This window comes from Vipera berus (genome assembly GCF_964194415.1).
Source record: "Vipera berus genome assembly, chromosome: 2".
Classification (NCBI taxonomy): Eukaryota; Metazoa; Chordata; class Lepidosauria; order Squamata; family Viperidae; genus Vipera; species Vipera berus.
In genome coordinates this window covers 134,162,454-134,181,218 of record NC_138203.1, presented here as the reverse complement: position 1 = coordinate 134,181,218, position 18,765 = coordinate 134,162,454, and the positions used below count along the sequence as shown (strand labels likewise).

Genomic DNA, 18,765 nt, shown 5'->3' with positions numbered 1-18,765 from the left:
TGCTACAAAGAAGTGAAGGGAGCCCAGAAGCACTTCACAATATAGAGGTCTCTGAGCAGATCTATCTCCCCACCGCCAGCTGGAATTATCCGCCAGGAAGGAGAACTACTGCAAAGCAGCGCCACCCAGCTCCAATCCAGCAGAGGCAGTCGAGCAGGATACCCTTGTCAATCAAATGAAACTATTAGGAGGATTTTTTGGAACACGGTGGCTCAGTGGGTTAAGACGCTGAGCTTGTCGATCAGAAGATCGGCAGTTTGGCAGGTCGAATCCCGAGTGCCGCGTAACAGAGTGAGTGCCTGTTACTCGTCCCAGCTTCTGCCAACCTAGCAGTTCGAAAGCACGTAAAAATGCAAGTAGAAAAATAGGGACCACTACGGTGGGAAGGTAACAGCGTTTCGTGCGCCTTTGGCGTCTAGTCAAGCGCTGGCTCTTCGGCTTTGAAACGGAGATGAGCACCGGCCCCTAGTTGGAAACGACTACCACGCATGTGGCGGGGGAACCTTTACCTGGATCTTTGATCAGCTCCAAGGAAGCCATCCCTTGGTGCAGTTTAGGGCAGATACTGCCCCCTGCTGGTGGATTCAAAAACATTATCCAAATTATCAAGACTCAAGATAACATTGATTTTGTTGCTTCTGGATCATACCAGGAGTTGGCTTTGGTGGGTCTTCTTTAGCATTATTGGTTTCCACGACTGCCTCCTCCTGTTTTTCCTCCTCCTCCTCCTCCTCCTCTTCCTGCTGCTGCTTTTGAACCTTTTCTTCTTCTTGTGGGGCTTGGCCGGGATCCAGCTTGTCAATGAGTTTATTGAGGGTAGAAGCCAAAGACTTGGAGGCTTGTTTTCGGTCAAACTCACCTTTCAGGCTTTTTCTTCCCAGTTCGTCCTCAACCTGTTGGTAAGCAATAGAGGATTACCAGATCAGAGTTCTTCAGAAGTATCAGAACTGAATCTGATGCAGGTAAGTCCTCGACTTACGACCGTAATGGAGCCCAAAATTTATGTTACTAAGCGAGACAGTTGCTAAGTGAGTTTCGCCCCATTAGCAAAGACCTTTCTTGCCACAGTTAAGTGAATCGCTGTACTTGTTAAATCAACCCAGTCGGTAAGTGGATCTGGCTTCCCCATTAACTTTGCTCGTCAGAAGGTTGCAAAAGGTGATCACCCAGCCCCGGGACACTGCAACGGTCATAAATATGAATCAATTGCCCAGCATCCGCATTTTGATCATATGACCATGGGGTTTCCGTAACAGTTATTAAGTGTGAAAAATGATCAGAAATCACTTTTTTCCCCAATGACGTTGCAACTTCAAACGGTCACTAAACGAACTGTTGCAAGTCAAGGACTACCTGTGCTTGTTTGTTTTCTTCAACAGGTTTTTGGCAGTTCAACACAAAACACGGGATTCATGAAGCAATTTAAAGGACCTTTTTAGAGACTGTGATGATACACATCCCCTTTTAAAAATGCATCGCAAGAGTGTGGGAGAAGGAAAAAAAATGTGGAATGTGATTATATACCTTTACCCAGCATCTATTTAGAGGTAAGGAGGGAAAGGTACAAGAAGGACAATGCTTGCTACCCTTCCTGCTGTAAACTCATCAAGACCCTTAATATATTGAAGAGAGAATAGATGCAGTGAGGCTTTATGTGTGCAGTTCTCATCATAATATTTTAAATCCCTCAGAGTCAGGGTTGAAAACCATGCCATAAGCCACAGGTCTGCAACCTGCGGCTCCGGAGCCGCATGCGGCTCTTTCAGCCGTCTCCTGCGGCTCCCGGTCCTCTGCCATGTGCAGTCCAAAAAAAAAGTGGGACTAAAAAAGTTCAACCAATCAATTCAAATATGCAGGATAGGTGCATATCTCACCTTGGCTCCACTCTTCACATGCGCACACATGTTTTGCGGCTCCCAGTTTTTCCTTTTGTGAGGGAACCTTTTCCGAGTGGCTCTTTCACTGTTTCAGGTTGCTGACCCCTGCCATAAGCCAACCTCAACTGAGAAGGCTCAGAATTCCCCCACCCCCCGAATTAGAGGGAAACAAGGAAGCAAACAGAAAGATACAGAAAGAATGGGACCTACTCTTCTCCTTCAGGCAATGTATAGGATACGTAGGGCTCTGGGAAGCTTGCTACTATGTGAAGGGTGCATTTTACTGGACAATCTTGAATTCATTCAATATTTTATAGAATCTTTTTTTTGCCTTTCCTCTGCCATCTTTTCCTGGAAGCCCTGTCTCCTGCCCAATCTAGGACTTACTTTTTATGTGGTATGGAAGGAAATGGGAATGCAAGGATTGGGAATACTTAGTAATGGTCCCATCACTCTTTTGGGAGGGATGAAATCAGAAGGCTGGAATGAAAAATGGAGCCAGTCCAAGAGATCCTGACCTCATCCATGATGTTGTCAAACTCCTTCTCCATTTCGGTTTTCACTTCTTCCTTCAGCTTGGCCATTTCAGACTTAGGTAGCAGAATGTCTTCCAATTCCTTCTCAAATTTCCCTAGTAGATCTTCTTCGTCTTCTTCATTCTCCTGAGCTTCATCTTCAGGGTGTCCCGCTTCTGGGTCTGCCTTAATTTCGGGTGAGCTTTCTTGCGTCGTGTCTTCAGATTCGCCGGCCTTCTCTTTGCCCTAAAGGGACATGGAGGAGTTCAGAAACTGCAATGGGGGAAGAGGCAGCATCTGGTCAACCCACTCAGTCTAACTGTCAGCTCAAGTTAAAAGATGGAGAATGCTTTTGGAGCCACGATCAGATAAAAGGTGGAAAAAGGGCTTCCAGGCATTGTGGGTTGGTTGGCACATTCAGAAAGGATCTTGGGTATATAAATCAGCTGTTCTGGGGAAATGAGGCCAATTACAAAATATTTATTCATTCATTCGTTCGTTCGTTTATTAAATTAATTGGCTGCCCATCTTACCACAGGGTAACATTTTAAAAAATATTGCAAATTCCCCCTCATTGATGTAAATATGAATCTATGGATGGCTAGTATCCTACTGTCTGTAACTTACAGAAATTAAAATCCAAACCATCAGCAGGGCACCAAGATGGGGAAGATTGCTCAGTGTAGTACATGGGCAAAAGTGATTCTTGTCATAGAGTAAAGTGAGTCTGTTTAGGAAATCCAACTAAAAAGCCTTACCTTCTGGGCATTTGCCTTCATCTCCTGAATAAACTGCACCAACTCCCCGGGGTTTCGAATAACTTTGAAATGTATCTTTTTCTTAAAATCTGGAAAAATACAGACAAAATGAATGTAATTTATTTGGAGATCAGATACCTGCAGGAAACATCTTCAGAATACGTGCACAGCACCTAGTGATGTTCAGTTCTGCAACCTGCATCAACTGTATGCAAATTTGATTGCATCTATTTGTATAATTTATTCTGTCTCTGCAGAGAGATGGAAGCCCCACCTTTTCATTAGGCTTCCTTCACTGCACCAGACATAGTTTATATCTGCTAAACAGGTGGCTTCACTGGCTTTCTTTGCGCAAGGAAATGTGGTGCAATTGTCACTCTATGTTGTGACTCAGGGCCAGCCTGTTGTGACTCAGGGCCAGCCTGTGGGTCCGACAGCCGGCTCTGATGTATCGGATGACTCTGAGGGGGAGGAGGGAAACGAACCGGCTGATGATGGTTTGGAGGAGGGAAACGAACCGGCTGATGATGGTTTGGAGGCTTTGCAGAGTCCTCAGCCGGGGACCTCTTCTCAGCTGCGTGAGCCCGAGAGTGCGGAGGAAGATGACCCACAGCTGGCCCTGTTCAAGGACGCCCGACGCAGGAGGCAGTCAAGCAGGAACAAACAAAGAAAGGCTGCAGGACTCCTCGGGAGGAGGCACAGGGAGACCACGCCCTGAGCTCTCTATAAAAGGAGTGTTTGGGGAGGGGCTGGTTGCTGAAAGCAACTTTTCCGCTTGAGAAGACAAGCTCTAGTGTTTTTGTTAACTGCGTAATTAAATCTTGGCAGAAGCCTTTTAGCCTTGGACGCTTTCCAGTCTCTTCTTTTTGAATAGGGGTTGCGAGAAGAGGGCTGGTTCAGAACACTCTAAATCAGACATGTCAAACTCGTGACATCACAGAGCTTTTTCTCCACTGCCGGCAAAGGGGTGGGTGTGGTTTCCTGGTGACGCATTTGACACCCCTGCTCTACATGTTCTAGTTGACAGGTCCTGAACCCCCAGGCTGCAGACCATTACTGGACTGTGAGCCATTTGGAACTGGGCCACAGAAGAGACTGGTGAGCGCATCCCCACTTGCATGAGCAGCGGGTGCACATGTGGGCCCCTAATTCCCACAAATGGAGCTGTGCACACACACTTGCTGGCCACACACCCCCCACACACACACGGTCTGCAAAGCCGAAAAGGTTAGGGAATTCTGCTCTAGTTACCTCATGGTTTCCTATCCTATAATAAAACAAAGTTCAATACGTACTTCTGAGTTTGCACCGTAGTGCACAGCCGCGGGATAGCAAAGCTCTGCTCCCTACGGCCAGTTTCATCCTGCCAGGGGGGACCCTAAATGGGTCTGAAGTTGCCCCAAAGAGGTGACCGTGAAGGAGGGGTGCTGTTGTTGATCAGGAAACTCTACTGCTGGCAAAGGGGTGGGTGCGGTTTCCTGGTGATGCGTTTGACACCCCTGCTCTATATGTTCTAGTTGACAGGTCCTGAACCCCCAGGCTGCAGACCATTACTGGGCTGTGAGCCATTTGGAACTGGGCCACAGAAGAGACTGGTGAGTATATCCCCACTTGCATGAGCAGCGGGTGCCCATGTGTTTCGTCCTGCCAGGAGGACCCTAAATGGGTCTGAAGTTGCCCCAAAGAGGTGACCGTGAAGGAGGGGCGCTGTTGTTGATCACGAAACAATGGCAGTCATTTCGTTCAATCAGGGGAAGTCCTCTGACCCGACAGGAGAAAGGCTTGTGTATCAGCGTTTAGCCCAGGGGTTCCCAACTGGGGGTGCGAGACGATATTCCAGGGGTTGCGAAAACTTGGGTTTTCAAAATTATAGTGTATATGCATAATTTGTTCCTGTTATTTCAAACTTTTGTAAGGGGTGCAAGAATATATCAGAAGCATTCTAGGGGTATGGGGCATAGAAAAGGTTGGGAGCCACTGGTCTAGCCCAAACTACTTGCAGCCGAAGTCCAAGAGCACGAACAAGAACATCGGTGAACAGCGTGCTTGGAACTGGTGAGAATATTGATCTTCTCTCTTCTATCTACTAACTGAATCCTTGGGAAAAACCCCCCAAAGAAAGAAAACTTCCAAAAGTGAAGGGAGGGGATTATATCCACATTCCCTCATAGATGGAAGCAGCGAATTAATGTTAAGGGGGAAAGAAATAGACTGAAATTAAATTTAAAATACTACAGTCTGGAACATTAAACTACCGTATTTTCCGGCGTATAAGACGACTGGGAGTATAAGACGACCCCCTACATTTCCTGTTAAATTATAGGGTTTGGGCTATACTCGCCGTATAAGACTACCCCTCTTCCAACGCACACCAAATAAAAATTAAAAAACATCAGATTTGATTTTAATATGGTAATTTTAATTCAAATGCTTATGACATGCAGGTACTTAGTAGGAAAACTGTCACTTATAAACATAAGGCTGTTTGTCATCAAACATGTAAACATAAAACAGTGCAAGTGGATTAAACTTAATAATAATAATAATAATAATAATAATAATAATAATAATAATAATAATAATAATAATAATAATAATAATAATAATAATAATAATAAGAAGAAGAAGAAGAAGAAGAAGAAGTTGTTGGAAGGGACCTTGGAGGTCATCTAGTCCAACCCCCTGCTAAGGCAGGAAACCCTATACCATTTCAGACAAATGGCTGTCCAGTCTCTTCTTAAAAACTTCCAGTGTTGGAGCATTCACCACTTCTGGAGGCAGGTTGTTCCACTGGTTAATTGTTCTGTCAGGAAGTTTCTCCTTAGTTCTAGGTTGCTTCTCTCCTTGACTAGTTTCCATCCATTGCTTCTTGTCCTGCTTTCAGGTGCTTTGGAGAATAGCTTGGCTCCCTCTTCTTTGTGGCAGCCCCTGAGATATTGGATCACTGCTATCGTGTCACCCCTCACCCTTCTCTTCGTTAAACTACACATACCCAATTCCAGCAACCGTTTCCTATTTTCCTAATTCACTTTTTCACTTTTCCTAATTCACTCTAAAGCTTTCCCTGCGCAGAGCCTTATGTAACACCAGCTGCCTGCAATTAGTGCAGGTTCTCATCCCACCAGGCTCAAGGTTGAGTCAGCCTTCCATCCTTCCGAGGTAGGTAAAATGAGGACTCAGATTGTTGGGAGCAATAAGCTGACTTGGTAATAATGCTGCTTGTGGGGGGGGGTGAAAGCTCTAATAGGCAGGCATATACATAGAATGAAGGCTATTGCTAAGCACATTGATTTGTGCTTTAAATTGTAAGCCGCCCTGAGTCTTCGGAGAAGGGTGGGATATAAATGGGATTAAAAAAAAAAGACCAAATGGGAGATCCGCTCCAGGTTTTCCAGCCAGTCCGCCCAATTCCTGAGTCAAATGTGTCCTTAGAGCTAAGCTGCTGCTCTGCTACGCATTCCCCACCTGCCTTTCAAATTGCTCTTGCATTCCCCACCTGCCTACAGCTGCTCTTCAACTTTAGAAGGAAAGAAGCCCAGACCCCAGCCTGTAAAAAATCACAGACTGCAGCTTCTACTCCAATTGGTCCCGCTTTCCCTGCGCAGACTAAATGGAAGATCCGTTCCAGGTTTTCCAGCCAGCCCTGTCCCTAAAGTTTCAGCACCCGCGTATAAGACGACCCCTGACTTTTGAGAAGAGTTTCATGGGTTAAAAAGTCGTCTTATACACCGGAATCTACGGTAGTATTTTTACACTATGGTTTGCTCCATTAAACTGTAAGAAGTGGAGCTCACATATCAAGGTAGATCAAACAAAATATATAATGGACAAGTCCTTTTCAAGTCTAATCACAGCTTCCAAATGAGCATAGCAGCAAAATGCAGTCAATTAAAAAGTGAAGAACACACTACCCTTATGTTCCTTGAGTTGGGAAAATGGAACATGGGCACAAAACGTTATAGCTTTACAGTATACCCAAGCCAAGCCTAGCCTGTCCCAGTTTTACCACTGCAAGTTGTTTTACTTTTATCAAAGATTAAGAGAACATTTTTACAGATGGCATATTGCTCTGCCAATAATTTCTAAGAGAGACAAATTGTATAACAATATACTGGAAATTGTATGACAAAAAGACCATTTTATCATATGTAGTGGCTGTGTAAAAAAAAAACCCACCCCAAAATATTGGGAAGAAATAATCAAAATATTCACCAAGTCCTAAAAATAAAATTTTAATTGAAGTCACAAATATGTTTATCAGAAAATATAAATGAATAGTCACAGTTTACTAAGTTATATCTAACAACTGCAAGAACAAATTTGACATTACACTGGGAAAGAGAAACTTTACCATCAATATCAGATTGGAAGACAAAAATGAGAGGATACAGTGTCATGGCAAAAGTGACAGGACACATCTATCATATCGGGCTAAGCCAATTTAAGCAAGAATGGTTCCGTTGTGTACTAACACATTACCCAGCAAGGTAAATTTAGACATTTGGAACATGGCTTTTAGAAAGTAAATTATCAGCCCGGTAAAAAATAACAAACAAAAAGACTTAAATAGATATTAGAATACTCTTCGATGTTCAATTAAAAATATAAATGTCGAAGCTGTGGTCAGCGGTTGCAGAAACAAATGGAAAGGAAGCAGAGAATGAAAGTTTTCCCATCATGTTTTTAATTATGCCTAATAGTTGCTTCTCTTTGATTTGCTTCATTGTCTATCTAATGTAGGTTTCTTTTTCCTTTATATTTTACTATTTTAACAATTAAAATATCTGGGGGGGGGAAAGATTAAGAGTCAGTGTTGCTGCTGAATGAGCAGTTAGCCCCCACAGAGGTAATTAAATACATAAATGTGCTATATGAGTATTGTCAATGCTGAAAGCTAAGTGGAAAGCGTTCATATTTGCCTGAAGGTCAGTCCTTGCTGAGAAACAGAGAGGGTACACTGAAATCCCAAATATGCTCTTGGCTGATCTCATTCCCATGGCATCCATTCACAGAACACTCTCTAGATCGGAGGTCTTCAAACTTGGCCCTTTTATGACTTGTGGCATGCCTGGCTGAGGAATTCTGGAAGTTGAAGTCCACAAGTCATAAAAGGTCCAGGTCTGAAGACCCCTAATCTAGATCAATCCACAAACCACTTTACATTTACCTGCCAGGTGACTGTCTGCTGTCTTCATCCCTGGTTCTTCCACCTATAAAAAGGAGAACAGAGAAATGGTTTTGTTTTAAGCACTGCATATTAAAAACACTGCCTCAGAAATTTAATTTAATTTAATTTAATTTATTGAGATTTCTATACCGCCCTTCTCCCAAAGGGACTCAGGGCGGTTCACAGGGCATGTATAAATAACAATACAAAAATTAAAAAAACAATTAAATCAATGCCCAAGTTAAAACAAGAATGATAAAAAATAACAAGCCTATAAAAACCCATATACCCCCATCAGGCCAGACCCGCTAGTTCAAATAAATGGGTCTTCAACCCGCGACGGAAGGATCGGAGGTCTGATGCCGTCCGGAGCTCAACCGGCAGTTGGTTCCATAATGCCGGAGCACCCACAGAGAAGGCCCTCCCCCTGGGGGCCACCAGTCGACATTCCTTGACCGGAGGCACCCTGAGGAGGCCCTCTCTGTGGGCACGCACAGGGCGGAGGGGAGTCGACGCCGGAAATGAAATGAACAAGTTAGGATTGCCAAGTGACACATCTTTGAGCTTTGCCATTCATTCTGCCTGATGGATTTCTGATCTGGGTAATTCTTCCATTCCAGCTGATGTACTCAATTCAACATACTGGTTTCCCCCCCCCCCCCATACATGTCGAAGCTGTTCTGTGTGTCTACCACTGTGTCTCATTCCGAACTGTGCTATTATTAGTCTAGGGACCTCTATGTTTATGGAGATTTTCAGTCATCCAGGTCATTGTTGTCCCAAAGGTGCTTTTTTCATGAGGCAACTGCACTTTTGTTTTTCTTTGAAGACGTTTCGCTTCTCATCCAAGAAGTTTCTTCTGCTCTGACTGGATGGTGGGGAATGGAAGGATTTAAATTCCTTGCAGGCAGCTGGTCATTTGCCTTCTTTTAGAGAGTCGTTGAGGCCACTTGGAGGTTCCTCTGTGTCCTCAGGAGTCACCTGAGTACTGCAAATGGGTGCGGAGCCTTCTTGGAACTGCTGAAAGGACTGTGTTGTAGATAGGTGATGTCGTATCCCTCCCCCGTTGACAGAGGGCTGCTCAATTTTGACATAAATGGCCTCTTTGACCCCTCTTTCAAACCAGTAGTCCTCTCTGTCCAAAATGTGCACTTTGCTGTCTTCGAAAGAGTGGCCTTTGTCTTTTAAATGCAAACGGACTGCTGAGTCTTGTCCTGAAGTTTGTTTCCTTATGTTGTGCCATGTGTTTATGAAGTGGTTGTTTTGTTTCCCCAATGTATGGATCTGCGCGTTTCACTGCATTGTACCGCATATATCAATCACGTTGCTCAATTTGTGTCTGGGTGTTTTATCCTTAGGGTGGACAAGTTTCTGCCTTGGTGTATTCTTGGGTTGGAAGTGTGCACGTTTGTTGCGTTGGCTGACAATCCTCCTGAGCTTTTCAGATATTCCTGCAATGTATGGAATGACGACGTTGCTTTGTTTATTGTTCTCTCTTTTTGTCTGTTATGGCGGAGTTCCTGCTGGGTCTTTTGGGGGATCTGATGAAGGCTGGCTTGGGATAGCCACACGTTCTGAGGGCTTCCTTGACGTGTTTTTAGTTCTTTTTCTTTCCCACCTTTGCTGGTGGGCAGGCCTTCAGCTCGGTGGTGTAGGGCTCTGATAACTCCCAATTTGTGCTCCAGTGGGTGGTGACAATCAAAATGTAAATATTGATCTGTGGGGGGAGGGGTTCTGTAAACTTCAAAGCTAAGGCTTCTACCTTCCTTAATGTGTGTTGCACAGTCCAGGAAGGCTATTTTCCTTAACATCTTCCTGCATGAATTTGACGTGTCTGTCCACAGAGTTGATACGTTTGGTGAACGCTTCCAATTCTGCGTTGGATCTTGGCCCAAGTATCGTCCACATACCTATACCAGCGAGTGGGGTGGAATTCCTGTGAAGGAGTTTAGGGCTTTGGTTTCCAACTCTCCATGTAGAAATTGGCCACAATGGGAGACACAGGTGAACCCCTGGCATAGCCATGTTTTGTCTGTAGAAACCTTCACCGTATTTAAAATAGGTAGTGGTCAGGCAGAGGTCCAGCATGGCACATATGTGGTCTGAAGAGGGAAGTCACATCATAGGAAAACATGGTCTCATCGGGGTCCAGTTGTGGTTTCCAAACGTTGCTGGCAAAGTCCTCTGAACTGTTGATGTGATGGGTGGTGTTGCCCAATAAGGTGGTTAGATATTTTGTAACGTCGTAGGTGACAGAGTTGATGCTGCTGACAATTAGTCTGAGTGGAGTTCCTCCTTTGTGGATTTTGGGGAGTCCATATATGCATTGTGTGGCTTTCCCAGGGTAAAGACGGTAGTTTTGTGGCTTGTCGCTGGCATTGCCCTTCAGTAGTTGCTGAAAAAGCAACTTTGGGACTAGGAAACTCTACTTTTTCTGCACCTTTCTTTAGCTGAGGTTGCTGTTCCTCAATGGGATTATCATACAGAATGATATATAACCATAGAAAACATCTAGCTTTAAAATCTTCAAAGGCTGTGTTCTTTGCCTTCTCTTTTTTAAAATAAAAATCACCAATTAACACAAAAGATGTTGTTATACTGCCTAGATTATGGAATTCCCTCCTCTGTTGAAAGGTGACAAGGTAATAGGAGCCATCGTTGTGCACTTGTTAGAATGCAGCATTGCAGGCTAATTCTGCTGTCCGCCAGGGGTTAGATCCTTGCCAGCTCAAGGTTGACTCAGCCTTCCATCCAAGGTAGGTAAAATGAGAACCCAGATTGTTGGGGGCAATAGGCTGACTCTGTAAATCATTGAGAGAGGCCTGTAAAGCACTATGAAGCAGTATATAAGTCTAAGTGCTATTGCTTTTTAAATGTTTAATTATTAATTGCACTCTATAGGACTTTTAGTCAGGAGGGCTTATCATTAAATTTGTGTCCACCTGTTTCCCCAGAGACATTTGCTTGATGTACGCTCTGTTATTTTTTCAGCACAAACAATCTTTCAGTTCTCCTTTTAATTTCCTGCACTTCTATTGCTGTTGGCATTTTAAGTAATTTTAGCTCTGATATTTTTAGTCTCTGCTGCTTTCAGTAGCTTTAACAGAATAAGAGTTGGAAGGGACCTTGGAGGTCTTCTAGTCCAACCCCCTGCTCAAGTAGGAAACCCTATAGCATTTCAGACAAATGGTCGCCTCTTCTTAAAAACCTCCAGCATTGGAGCACCCACAACTTCTGGAGGCAACTCCTTTCATTGATTAATTGTTCTAACTGTCAGGAAATGTGGCTTAATGCTGTTTAAATGTCATGCTTTACGAAGATTTTACACTGATTTTAGCTTCCTTCCACTACATTTACAATGTTTAAGTGTAAAGTACATCCGTACATCAGAAAATATATATTAAAAAGGGCAGGATGCCAAGGCATGCCAAATTAAATTAAAATAGATCATCCGACCAGATCAGAATGCCACGAGAAAAAACGTGCAAAATAAAGACAGGACCATCCTGCTGCAGCAAAAAAAGAACAAAGAAAATCTCACCGTCCAAAAGGTAGCGTGAGCAGTTTTGAGATAGGAATCCATCGGCTTTAGAATAATTGAGTTGCAGTATGGTGACAGGAAGTTACCTTTGTTGGGTCTGGAGTCTGGGTTGCTTTCCCTTCTCTGTGCAGCGCCATCCTCTCCCCGAACTCAGATCCACCCCCAGGTTCACTCTCAAGTGGAGGAGAAGGGGCTGGGGTCACTGATCAAAGAAGCAAAGGCAAGGGGCATTAAGTGAGAGGGAAACATCCAAGCCAAGCAAAAGCATCTCTGTAACACCTTCGGACCAGACATTTGTGAACCAAGATGACAGCAGGTGGAGAACCTCGCCGTCCTCTTTAGAGGTTTCTAGTCAAAGGAGGAAACTTTCTCAGTCGTTTCGAAATCGGAGGCATGGCGGGAGAGCTGATTAAGAAATCTGGTAAAAAGAGTTTTAAAAAAAAAAGAACCAGGACCTCACCATCTTCATCTGCTTATAGAAAAGTTTCTCATTTGAAACCCAGAGCATGGTTGTGCGGTTCCTTTAAGCTTAACTCTTACTAATCAGAGCTCTGGGATTAAGCTTTTCCCACCCAAGATGCTATACAAAAAAAGTTCAACAAACTGAGGAGGATGTAGTTCTGTGCCCATCCTACGTAGCTATCAAAAAATGAAAAAAAAAAACACAAAACAGGTAATCTAAGCAAGCACAGATCCATACATGTCGTTTCTACAGTCACTTTTTGACACTGAATTTTTATATCTAGTTCAGTCATTTAGTTGGGTTTTCTTCTTCTTCTTTTTTTCAATATCACACATAAAGATTATGGACTTAAAACAGAAGGCCCGTAATACAAAAATGTTGATTTTTCTTAATGCAAGCAACTACTTAAGCTCAGCTTCCATTGCTAAAGCACTGCCCCTCCTTCCATAAATTATAATTAGGATATGCATCAAAGCAATGATGAAATTTGCATTTAAATGGGTAAACATAGATCTTGCCCTGTCCTGATCATTGTTGGGTTAGGAAATTTTAATTTATCCATTTGAATCCGAGATGTGCTGTTCTTATTCTACATCCAAAAGCTCCCTAAGTTATACCTGGAAGATTCTTATTTTTTAAAAAAGCATTAAAGAGTAAGAGAGATACTCTGTAAGAGATAGTCTGGTTATGAACTCACTTCTTCCAGAAATCAGGTCGGCACCTGAGCTTTATTTCAATATTAAGATAAATCCAGGCTGTTTCCCCCAAGCTTTTGAGATTCAGTGATTATAAAAATAGCTGATTTCTTTTTACAGTTTAGTATTTCATTGCCTTACACTGATTTGTTTTACTGACCGATATTGTCATGAGATCTATAATTCAAATACTCTTTATTTATTATTTAATCATTTTTGTGGGTATGTATGTTATGTTTACCCTACTGCTGCTTTTAAGAAATTCCACTGCATTATTAAAAGATAAAACTCCCAATGCTATTTTCCTTTGCTTTAGCCATGGGAAGTCACCTATACTGTACCTTTAGAGCAGAGTTCCCCAAACTTTTGCGGCCCAGAGCAGGGGGAAGGGGAAAAAAGGGATGATTTTGTAGGGGGTAAACGCATGCACACACATGTGCGCACACGAACACCCACTGCTCATGTGAGTGGGGCCGTGAGCTCTCGTGCAAGTGGGGCTGCAGGCTCCCACGACGCTTGCGGTGATGTGAGCGCTCACGCATGGGGCCACAAACACCCACAACGCTCGCAACGATGCTCGTGTGAGGGGGCTGTTTGTGCGCATATGTGCACACCTGCCAGGCACTCATGCAGCCCACTGGCCAACAGGCCACGGCCTGGTAGTGGGCCACGGACCACAGGATGGGGTCTCCTGCTTTAGAGAGTTTGGTATTGTTTACATACAATGAAGAAGGCAACTAAGTAGAGCCTATTTGTCTCTTCTACATCCAGAGAGTCTTAAGGACTATGGAAATCACCGTCCTTTAAGGCTCTCATTGGGAAACCCTTAAGAACAAAATTAAAACACTCCACGGTGCATTTATTTAGGAGGCTGATATTTTTGCCCATTCTCTTTTCTATCTCTACCTACATGTCCAAATTGTTGCCCTTCTTGATAAGAATCTGGCACTGAAAACCATCTATGTTAACTAATTTCAGTGATGCTTGTATGAGTCCGGTTTTGCATTCCCTAATCTAGTCCCCTCCAGATATTCTCAAGAATATCACACTGACTGTGCTTGGGTTGATGGGAACTGAGGGGGGGCGGCAAGTTAGGGAAAGGTAACAGTAGCTTACCATTTCCACTGGAATCCTGAGTAGCAGTGCTGGCCGCTTGCTCGTTCCACAGCTGCGTGTCAAGAGTCTTCAGCTCTTCCGAAATTTCCTCCACTTTGCGCTTGGTATCAGCTGCAGCAATTTAAGATATTAGATGCTCTATAAAACTCCACCTCCCATGGAGATGTCTGATCCATGGACAGATCATCGTCATAATATCAAGATTTTCTCTAAAGGAATTCTCTAACAGAGTCTTTGTTGCAAATGTTGTATTGGGTATGGCTTTCTTTTTACAATCTAATCAGTACTAAAGGAAAGCTGAGAAACAGCAGCAGTGGCTGAGGAAACGTTCGAATGGACAACCCCTGACACATCACACCACACACCATGGTCCTCAGACCTATAGACTATTCACGCTGCTTGCACGTTGGCCATTCAACACAGCAGCATGGATATTTCATGCCTTAAAGAGTTCTATTAACTCTTTCTCTTAAATGTCATGTGGGTGCCGGGCATGCTTCAGAAATGCATAGAATGCATTCTACCTCATGTTTCCCTCTAAAGGGAAATATAAACACATCCCCCCACCACCACTAAACACACCTCACAAACATGCACCTAACATAATAAACTAGTTACCCTACTAAACCAATCTCCAGGTCTGAATCACTCAGTGACTTCATGGCTCCGGGGAAATCTGTAACCTGCTCTCACTTCTGTACAATGGCCTCGTCCCTCTATCCTGTCATCCACAGAAAATGGGATCGAAGGACAATCCTTTTTTTTCCCCCTTCAACTTCAGGGGTAATGAAGCTAAATGGTCTATATCCCAATTTAGATGTAGGATATAGCGAGTAGAATCCTCCCAAGTCCTGCACCCATCCTACAGCGAGGAAAAAAAATATTTGATCCCCTGCTGATTTTGTACGTTTGCCCACTGACATAGAAATGATCAGTCTATAATTTTAATGGTAGGTTTATTTTAACAGTGAGAGACAGAATAACAACAAAAAATCCAGAAAAAAGCATTTCAAAAAAGTTATAAATTGATTTGCATCTTAATGAGTGAAATAAGTATTTGATCCGCTATCAATCCGCAAGATTTCTGGCTCCCAGGAGTCTTTTATACAGGTAACGAGCTGAGATTAGGAGCACTCTCTTAAAGGGAGTGCTCCTAATCTCAGCACTGTTACCTGTATAAAAGACACCTGTCCACAGAAGCAATCAATCAATTTCTCCACCATAGCCAAGACCAAAGAACTGTCCAAGGATGTCAGGGACAAGATTGTAGATCTACACAAGGCTGGAATGGGCTACAAGACTATTGCCAAGTAGCTTGGTGAGAAGGTGACAACAGTTGGTGTGATTATTCGCAAATGGAAGAAACACAAAATAACTGTCAATCTCCTTCAGTCTGGCGCTCCATACAAGATCTCACCTCATGTGTTTCAATGATCATGAGAATGGTGAGGATTTATCCCAGAACTACACGGGAGGATCTTGTCAATGATCTCAAGGCAGCTGGGACCAGAGTCACCAAGAAAACAATTGGTAACACACTACGCCGCGAAGGACTGAAATCCTGCAGTGCCCGCAAGATCCCCCTACTCAACAAAGCACATGTACACGCCCATCTGAAGTTTGCCAATGAACATCTGAATGAATCAGAGGAGAACTGGGTGAAAGTGTTGTGGTCAGATGAGACCAAAATCGAGCTCTTTGGCATCAACTCAACTTGCCATGTTTGTAGGAGGAGGAATGCTGCCTATGACCCCAAGAACACCATCCCCACCGTCAAACATGGAGGTGGAAATATGCTTTGGGGGTGTTTTTCTGCTAAGGGGACAGGACAACTTCACCACATCAAAGAGATGATGGATGAGGCCATGTACCTCAAATCTTGGGTGAGAACCTCCTTCCCTCACCCAGGGCATTGAAAATGGGTATTCCAGCATGGCAATGACCCAAAAAGACATGGCCAAGGCAACAAAGGAGCGGCTCAAGAAGCAGCACATTAAGGTTCTGGAGTGGCCTAGCCAGTCTCCAGACCTTAATCCCATAGAAAATCTGTGGAGGGAGCTGAAGGGCTGCCAAACGTCAGCCTCGAAACCTTAATGACTTGGAGAGGATCCACAAAGAGGAGTGGAACAAAATCCCTCCTGAAATGTATGCAAACCTGGTGCCCAACTACAAGAAACGTCTGATCTCTGTGATTGCCGACAAGGGTTTTGCCACTAAGTACCAAGTCATGTTTTGCGAAGGGGTCAAATACTTCTTTCACTCATTAAAATGCAAATCAATTTTTTTTGGAAATGCATTTTTCTGGATTTTTGTTGTTGTTACTCTGTCTCTCACTGTTAAAATAAACCTACTGTATCGTTAAAAATTATAGACTGATCATTTCTTTGATCAGTGGGCAAACGTACAAAATCAGCAAGGGATCGAATCATTTCCCCCCTCGCTGTAACTATCAAAAATAAGAAAAAAAAGATGATCTAAGCCAGCATATGACTGTGCATATAGCTTCTACAGTCAGTTTTTCACACTGAATTTGAGAACAATTCAGGAAAACACTGTATGAGTCTTTTAAGTTTTCACCCTCACTAAGAGAGGTGTGGAAGGAAGGGCCTTCTCCCTCTTTAGTAACAGGGTATACTTACACACTTGGGCCTTGACATACTCCACATATTCAGCAGGGCTGAGGGCTGGATGACAACGGATGGACTGAGGGGTGGCTGTGGATGGCGGCCGCAGGAACGGGTGGTGGCAGATGCGGGTGGTATGGATTGTCAGCACATAGGAGCAGGACTGTGGCTCATCAACACGGGCAATGTAGTCTCCCGAACCTTCCTCACACAAAAACTGGAATCAAGGTGAGGAAAAACCAATGACAACTGACTTATGAGAGTTCCAACCGTCGGAACACTGTAGTCTCCTGTCCTTTTTTTTAAAATCCCATTTGTATCCCGCCCTTCTCCGAAGACTCAGGGTGGCTTATAATCTAAAGCACAAATCAATGTGCTTAGCAATAGCCTTCATTCTATGTATATGCCTGCTTATTAGGGCTTTCGCCCCCCCCAAGCGGCATTATTACAAAGTCAGCTTATTGCCCCCAACAATCTGGCTCCTCATTTTACCTACCTCGGAAGGATGGAAGGCTGAGTCAACCTTGAGCCTGGTGGGACTCAAACCTGCACTAATTGCAGGCAGCTGGTGTTACTTAAGGAGGCATTAGCCCACTGCTCCACCAAGGCTCTTCTTGCGATTCTCCCAAGCAGCATTTCTGTAGGGGTTCAGGCATCAACATTGCCCATCCTTCTCCTGGAAACCCTTCTAACTGAGAATGCCCTGGAATCCATTTTGGACCCGTTCTACCTTTGAAGTTTGCATCTCCTTGGGGCTGTGGCATGAAAACTATCCCAAGACTGCTTTCAGGAATTAGGGAAAAAGGGAAGCAAAGGGGAATGCAGTTGGATCATCTCATTTTTGAAAACAGCAAGCAAGGAACTGAAATCTCTCCAAAACAGTACAATTGAGATTCTATGCTAGTCAGAAGTTCAGCCCAGATCAACCAGTAGTTTAATGGCCTATTAAATTCTTTTTTCTTTCTTTCTGAAATACAGAACTACAAATGAAAGAAGGACTCTAAGAAGAAAGGTAAGGCCACCACGGGACAAACATAAGTAATTTAGTCAAGCGAGCAATCAAACATCTATTTATCCAACTAGGGGTCTTCCTTCTAGTGCTCTCCTTTGCAAGACAAGTGGAGGCAACGATCTTATGCTACCATCTGAGGATCTGAAGTTTCTCAAGTCTGCCCTATGTCAAACATGTCCTTCGCGGGATGAGAGCAGGAATCACCAAGCAGGAACGTGCAACAAAAAGGCTTTAATCAGCTCAAGGAAAAAGTCAGCGCTGGGAGTGAATGCTTACATTCACAGCGCCTTGGTGGAGCAGTGGGCTAATGTGTCCTTAAGTAACACCAGCTGCCTGCAATTAGTGCAGGTTCGAGTCCCACCAGGCTCAAGGTTAACTCAGCCTTCCATCCTTCCGAGGTAGGTAAAATGAGGACCCAGATTGTTGGGGGCAATAAACTGACTTTGTAATAATGCCGCTTGGGGGGGGGGGCGAAAGCCCTAATAAGCAAGCATATACATAGAATGAAGGCTATTGCTAAGCACATTGATTTGTGTGTTAGATTGTAAGCTGCCCTGAGTCTTTGGAGAAGGGCGGGATATAAATGGGATTAAAAAACAACACATAGCCATCCAGACAGGACCCCACTCCCAGACCACAAACCAGCATCCGTTCACAACCCCTTTATAATCCCTCCTGCCCCCTTGCAACTTTCCTTAGCAATGCAGCTCACGCTGCTCTACGCTGCCACTACCCCCCGCGTGTCCTACAGGCCTCCCACGTCCACCAGTCTGCTGCCAAACAGGAAAATAACCCAGGTAAGGTCCCATCCTTAGGTCCGGAAGGCTGGCCTCGCCACTGGCAGCTCCAAGATGGAAGAATGAGGGGAGGTGAAGCTGCAACCGCCCCCAGGCCTCGCCAGTACATTCGGAGCTTTGGAAGGCCTGCTGCAGCAGCGGCACCCCATCCAGATGTTCAGCTGTCAGATGGGAGGCGGTGGAGCCAGAGGAGAGCTCGC

General features: G+C 44.1%; 1 protein-coding gene and 1 long non-coding RNA gene across 5 annotated transcripts in view; one reads left to right on the top strand and one right to left on the bottom strand.

The window, feature by feature from the left end:
• The window catches only part of LOC308664294, a 359,871-nt gene that overhangs the window by 167,275 nt on the left and 173,831 nt on the right, over positions 1–18,765 (top strand). The gene's annotated exons all lie outside the window — the stretch shown is intronic.
• The window catches only part of OS9 (OS9 endoplasmic reticulum lectin), a 42,309-nt gene that overhangs the window by 9,111 nt on the left and 14,433 nt on the right, over positions 1–18,765 (bottom strand). For 3 of the 4 annotated variants that reach the window (XM_081321376.1, XM_081321375.1, XM_081321377.1), the window contains 7 exons: positions 16,772–16,973; positions 14,133–14,243; positions 11,945–12,060; positions 8,318–8,360; positions 3,151–3,239; positions 2,396–2,638; positions 650–893 (listed from right to left, as the gene is read on the bottom strand). In XM_081321376.1, the coding sequence (XP_081177502.1) occupies positions 650–893; positions 2,396–2,638; positions 3,151–3,239; positions 8,318–8,360; positions 11,945–12,060; positions 14,133–14,243; positions 16,772–16,973 (1,048 nt within the window). The remainder of the gene's footprint in view (positions 1–649; positions 894–2,395; positions 2,639–3,150; positions 3,240–8,317; positions 8,361–11,944; positions 12,061–14,132; positions 14,244–16,771; positions 16,974–18,765) is intronic. The other variant, XM_081321378.1, reaches the window with a different exon arrangement.